The sequence below is a fragment of the Numida meleagris genome, chromosome 1, assembly GCF_002078875.1.
Source record: "Numida meleagris isolate 19003 breed g44 Domestic line chromosome 1, NumMel1.0, whole genome shotgun sequence".
NCBI lineage: Eukaryota > Metazoa > Chordata > Aves > Galliformes > Numididae > Numida > Numida meleagris.
Window position 1 is genome coordinate 110782643 of NC_034409.1, and position 6145 is coordinate 110788787.

General features: G+C 55.2%; 1 protein-coding gene across 2 annotated transcripts; it reads right to left on the reverse strand.

Moving 5' to 3' along the window:
* Nucleotides 1527–3174, reverse strand: MID1IP1 (MID1 interacting protein 1). Of its 2 annotated transcripts, none has more exons than XM_021407704.1 (2): nt 3015–3174; nt 1527–2592 (listed from the first exon to the last, which is right to left on the reverse strand). In XM_021407704.1, exons 1-2 carry the CDS (start codon nt 3162–3164, stop codon nt 2053–2055), a joined length of 690 nt encoding a protein of 229 aa, XP_021263379.1. In that variant the 5' UTR covers nt 3165–3174; the 3' UTR covers nt 1527–2052. The 2 variants fall into 2 exon arrangements, with proteins under 2 accessions (XP_021263379.1, XP_021263387.1); XM_021407712.1 differs by lacking the exon at nt 3015–3174 and adding an exon at nt 2752–2905.

Below are 6145 nucleotides of genomic sequence, written 5' to 3' on the forward strand. Positions count from 1 at the left end.
TCTGCTATCCACAGCTGCATTTCTAAGGGAGTTCCTCCTTTACTACCAAATACTGCTAGCGTTTAGTTTCTCTTTCACTGAAGTTTTCCCTTTTTAGGATGCAAGCAGAAAAAAAAAAAATGACATACTCATGTTGATCCTGCACTAATGCCATACGAGCTTTTTCTAACGTTACTCATCATTTAATTCAGTACCCCATTGCCTCTTGTGCAACACTCCAACAGCATTGTCTGAATCTGGGAGAAGTTACCAGGAGTTCAAAAGGAGCAGTGTTGACATAGCGTTAGCTGGTTTAATTCAGAGTTTTACAAGCACTTCTGAACCAGGTAGTAACACATTTTTTGGCTGGCTGAGTGCAAGGCAGGAGCGAGTAACACAGCCGAACAAGTTCTTTCTTTCTCTCACCATTAACATTTAGGAGAGCAAAACATCATCCAGTGTAAGGCATTGCATCTGACAGGCCACGCAGACTACAACAGTGCTGGCAAGCAGAAGGAAAACCAGGGTAATCCCTCTGTTCCTGATTTTTCCCTGGCACCTTCCCAACAAGTGGAGGGGTGTTGAAAAACATTACCAGTAAGAGCAATCATGGCTAAGCCAAATCGTTCAGCCTTAAGTTTCTTCTTTACCTTAGAAGGGAAAGCCTTCTAAAAACCTCTTAAGCATACCCACAGGCTCATTCTTTTTGCTATATTAACCCATGAACTAGTACAAAGTTCGGAGTACCTATGTTTTGCTACAGTGTACTAACATTAGAGCTGAGAAAACTCATATGCTGGGGAACACTATGCAAGCAAAACAAAAATCCTTATCCTTAAACCCAAAAGGAAAAAAAAACAAGCCCTACATCTGATGGCAATAAAGAGTAAAATTTCAGTGCATTTACAAACTTAAAACACATTTTATTGTTATTATCAAGTACATGTCTCTCATAAGAGCTTAATCCACGTCAAGCCTTTACTTCTCCTATACAGCAAACACAATACAGAAACCCAATTCTAAGGCACGTTTACTTCAGCAAATGGAAAAAAATAAAATGAAAGCAATACAATTTGCTGAACATAAACCTAATTCACTTCTTAGTTACCAAAGCAGATTAGGGAGAAGCAGAGGGGACGGGAGAGGCGAGCATCCCAGACCTGTTCTGAGGAAGAGAAAAGAGCTCCCCGTATGCAGTACGCTGAGTTACCTCCTGGAAAACAAGCCATTCCTCGGCTCTGCTCCAACCCCTTGAATTGCAGCCTATAAGCAGTCAGGACTCGTCTTCTCAGATTTTGCTAGAGGCACTGACCTTCACGCTGCTGCTCGTCCACACTCGCAGCACAGAGGGGCTGGGGACAGCGTGCCAGCATCAGGCCATGTGCAGTGCACTTAGGTGCAGTCATCTGTCAGGTTTAGCGCTTCCCAGTACCATTGCTACCATCCCTCCCTTTGGAGAAAAGGGAAAAACAAACAGGAACACCACATCTCACACATACAAAGGCATTTCTGTTAAGGCAGCGCCAGAAAGAAGAACAACAGATGAATTTCAGATGTTAAAAATATCATTTAATTAACGAAACATAAATCATACCAAAAAGTTAAGTCACTTTTAGTCAATACATTTGCATTTATTTTAGAATATACTCTACATCTGAGTAAAAAAAGTTTTAAATAGACTTCAGCGCATGTACAACCTGGAGCCCTTCACCCTGCCAGCGAACACCGCGGGGTTAGGCACCGTCCCGGTGACCGGGCAGCTCCGTGCCACCCCCCTTTCATCGGCTTGTGTCGAGCCTCAGATCGGCCAGCTACGTACGAGTGGGAACCGGTCGCCAGCTCGGCGAGGCGCAGCAACCGGCCCGTACAAAATAATAAAGGAAAAAAAAAATTAATGAACTAGTATCGATTAATTTACATCTCTCTCGTTTGTGCGTTGGTAAAAACGACCGCAGTCCCCACCAGCGTGCGAAGGAGCCTCGACGCTTCGCCTCCACGCCCTCGCCCTCCCGGCAGGAGGAGCGCCAACCAGGAGCCGCCCCGCGGAGGGAACCCCGCTCCCGCGGGCCTCGCTCACTGCCCCCAGCTGCCGAAGCCGATCTCCTGCTTGTACCGGTTGGTGAGCACGTTGGCCTTGCGGGTCAGCTTGGAGAGCACGCTGTGCAGGCCGCTCAGGTGGTAGTGGAACTGCTGCTCCAGGTCCTCCTCCGCCTCGGCCTCCTCGGCGGGCCCGCCGCCCAGCTTGTCCTTCTTGCGGGCCGCCTCCTCGCCGGCCGCCTGCTGCACCACGCCCCACTCGATGTCGTTGCGGATGGACTTGAGCAGCACGTAGTGGCTGTACATGTCCCGCCGCGAGAAGTAGGCTCCGGCGGGGGCCGCCTCCCGCTCGGGGCACACGGCGCCGGCCGCGTCCAGCTCGTCCAGCAGCAGCGGCACGTCGCGCAGCAGGCTGGGCACCATCACCGTCTGGTCCATGTTGTTGACGGCGCCGATGAAGCGGTTCATGGCGTTGAACAGGGAGTACTTCTGGCTGTACGAGTCGCAGATCTGCATCCTGCCGGCGGGGCTGCCGGCCCTGCGCTCCGCTCCGCGCTGCCGACGCCCGGGGGAGCCCTGCGGGGAGGCGCGGTGAGGCGCTGCGCTGCGGCCGGCCCACCTTCCTGCCCCGCTCCCTCCCCGCCGCTTTATCGGCGGCCTCTTCCCTTCAGGCCGCCCCTCCCCGCCCCGCCTCCCTCTGACACAAACCCGCGGGGCCGGCCGGCCGGCACCCACCGCGCTCCGGAGCCGCCCTCCGCCGTCAGCCGTCAGCCGCCGCCCGCATCGCGGCTCCCATCCCCGGCGCCGTATTTATAGCGTCGCTTCTCGCAGCGCGGCGGGCGGCACCGACCGAACGGCCGGCCGGCTGGCTGGCTGACTGACTGACGGGCGGGCGGCGGGGACACGCGGGCCCCGCGTGCCGCCTGCGTTCGCCCCGCCCGCTCATTGGCTGCCGGCCGCGTGCGCAGCGTGACGCCCGCGCCGCTCGCCCCGCGTGCCTCTCTCTCGCAGCCGCGCCTCCCCCCTCCGGCTCCGCCGCGTGCAGGCCGCGGGTGTGGGGGGGCGCCCATCTCCCCGCGCAGCCTTTGTCTGCCGGCCGGAGGGCTGCCAGAGCCGCCTGCCAGCGGCGGCGCCGGGGCGGCCGGCATCACCCCACAGCCTCACCTCCGCGCCCAGCCAATGAGCGCCTCCGCTCCGCCGCCCCTCGCCCAATCAGCGAGCGGGGGGGCGCGGCCAATCAGAAGCAAGAGTCGGAAAAAGGAGCCTCCCCCCTTCTCCCCCCTTCCGTGCAGCCTGCGCGCTGGCTGGCGCGTCCTTGGTAACAGCCGCCGCGGGTCACGTGGGGCGGAGCAGCACGGGGAGGGAGGAGCGGGTTGCCGTGGCGACGGGTCGGCCGCTCGCGCGGGGGGAGGGGGGGGGAGGGGGAAGCGCTTAAGGGGCGGCAACGCGAGCAGTGCCTGGGGAGCTGTGTAGCGCGCTGGGCAGTGGGACCGGCCGCCCGGCCTCTCTGCTTTCCCCGTGGCAGATGTCACAGCGCGCTCCCCCTCCCTGCGCGCTCCCGCGGCCCAGCAGAGGCACCCCGCACGGCTTGTGGCGGTCGGCGGGGTTCGGTTAAACTTCCCCATGTTCTGCTCGGCTCTGATTCGCAGTGCGTGGCTCGCTCGTATAAAATATTAACACGGGGCTGGGCTGCTGTTGTTGCTCTGGAGCAGTGCGGCAGCATGTCTCACACCTTCCCCCCGCTACAAAATGATGGTCCCATTCGTGGCTTTGTATGCAAGCAGCACTTGCTTCGCATATTTCTTCTTTCGTGCCGTTGGACCACGCAGCACCCGGAACGGGAATAAGCTGGGAGTGCCTTATCTCGTGCCCTGAGCAATGAGGAAGCTCGTGGGTTCCCTGTGCCTGGTACAGGGTTAAGGAGCTGCAGTGGCATGCACGTGGCCATTACCAAGGTCCCCCGCTGGCACAGGGCCTCCAACAGCGCCAAGGAGAGCTGGGGGTGCTCAGCATTTCCGAAGTGAGGCTGACTCCCTGAAAGTAATGGGGACTGTGGAGCTGCTGCTGTTACTGAGCTGCTGCTAGTACTGAGCAGTGCCGCTTGCACCCAGCGATTCTCCAGAAGAGGCTGGCAGCTCTGGTAGTCCTGTTTCAGTACTGCTCACAAGGCCGGCCGGAATTCTCCATTCAGCAGCAACCGGACAACAAACTGTCTTTGTCAGCAGCGGGCACGCTGCAGGCTGGCAGCGTCTGCATTTTGGCGCCTGGGAAAGTTGTTCCGCTGCATGGTGTTTGCAGAGTAAGACGAGGTCTTGTGTGGGCGAGAAGCGATACAAAATGTGCAAATATTTAGTGTTACATTCTGAAGCCTGGGAACGCCATTTGGGTCGGCCTTGTAAGAGCAATAACTCTTGGGAATTTCACTTCCTCTTGCAATTTGTTGTAGATGTTACAAGGCAGATTATAGCTCAGTGCAGGAAACGGCAAGCACTTTTTTTTCCGTTCCTATATGACATACATTTTTGCTCAAACTCGTGAAATGCTTCCATCATTCTGGGGGGCAGGACAGATGCATGCATCTAACACTTCTCTCTCATCCTTCCCCTTTCTGAAGCAGACCAGTCATGCCAAGCTCCGAACCAAGGAAACCCGTCATCTCTCATCCAGAAGGAATGTATGTAAATTTATCATTTTAATTGATGTCTCTCCACGAGCTTCGTATAATCAGCACTTGTAGCTTAACATGCTAATGAACAGGGTGAGTAAAAATCTAATACGTTAAAGGAATGCAGACCAATTTGTCTGAGTCCTGCTGAGATCTGTGGCATAACTTTTGCAAAGATTTACTTGCATTTCTTCCATCTGATTTTGCCCTCGTTTCTTTTGGCCCTCTGGGAGAGGAAGGACCCTCCCGCGCTGATGGAAGCCTCTGGGAAGGAGTGAAGAGGGGTCAGGAAGAGGACGTTTGGAGAAGGCAGCAGAGCTCATAAATACCCTTTCCCTTGGGCAGATGCACTGCTCTGCATGAGGCTGTGCGCAGCAAGGGTTCTGAGGTGCTGCATCCCCACGGCTCGGAGCAGCACCTTGCCTGAGCGGTGCAGAGCGGCAGCAGGCTGCAGCTGGAGCCTTGCTGCAAGCAGGAGCATGGCACTGGGCTGCTGGGAAGACCCCCGGAGCCATCCGGCTCTGCAGTTTGCACCCGGCACTCGGCAACCTGCCAAGCCCTGGCTTCCTCAGCAGCGTGCCTGGAAATCATCACAAGTTCAGCTTCAAGCTGTTAGCCGGGGCCTGGAGTCCCTCCCAAGCGGTGCTCAGCTACCACCAGCAGGTCAAAATAGCCTGAAATCCCCCAGAAAGGAGCTGATGCGATAAATGTTCCCGCTGCGTGCTTCACACCGCTTGTGTGCTACCTCCCTTTCCCCCGCCTTCTGCCAGTCTCATCTGTTCCCACCGTAAGCCCGTCAGAGTAGGCACTGTGATGTGCGGTGCCCGGGACAATGGTGATCCCTTTCATATGGCTCCTTAGCACTGCCATAATAAGCCTGATAAATAAAACATGGGTTGCAGACACGGATTTACTGGAGAGGGCTAAGTGGGCTGTAGCTCCCTCATTAGTCTCTCCTGGTGCAGCATGCGTGCTCCTCATTAGGTGGCACGGTAGCAGTTGTGCCTAGTCATCTGCGATGCAGCCGCAGCCGCTCCAAGGATGCACCAGGGATCCGAGGGATTTTTTTTCTCCTGTGTTAGTAATAGGAAGTTACAAGGAAAAAAAAAAAAGACCTTGAATACGAAGCGGATGAAGGAGGCCAGACTGCAATACTGAGTCTGATTTTCTCTCCCTTGCTTCTCAGCAAACGTAGAGAAATCCACCTGGCAGTGCTGATACCAAACTGGCATGAATAGAATCGAGACTTTTGGACCACACAAACTCCGATTTTAGGGAGCTTTGTTTCCTTTCAGCCTTAAATACTGCTTGTAAACTCCTGTCTGCAGTATAAACTTCATCCTCTGCCTTGCATTTTTCTTCTTCTATTTAAAGGAAAAGAATCAATTTGGCTGGTTTCAAGACCCTCAAAGCTGGAGACTTAGGAATCTGGGTTAATCTGAACAGGGTTTGTGGAGGTTTGAT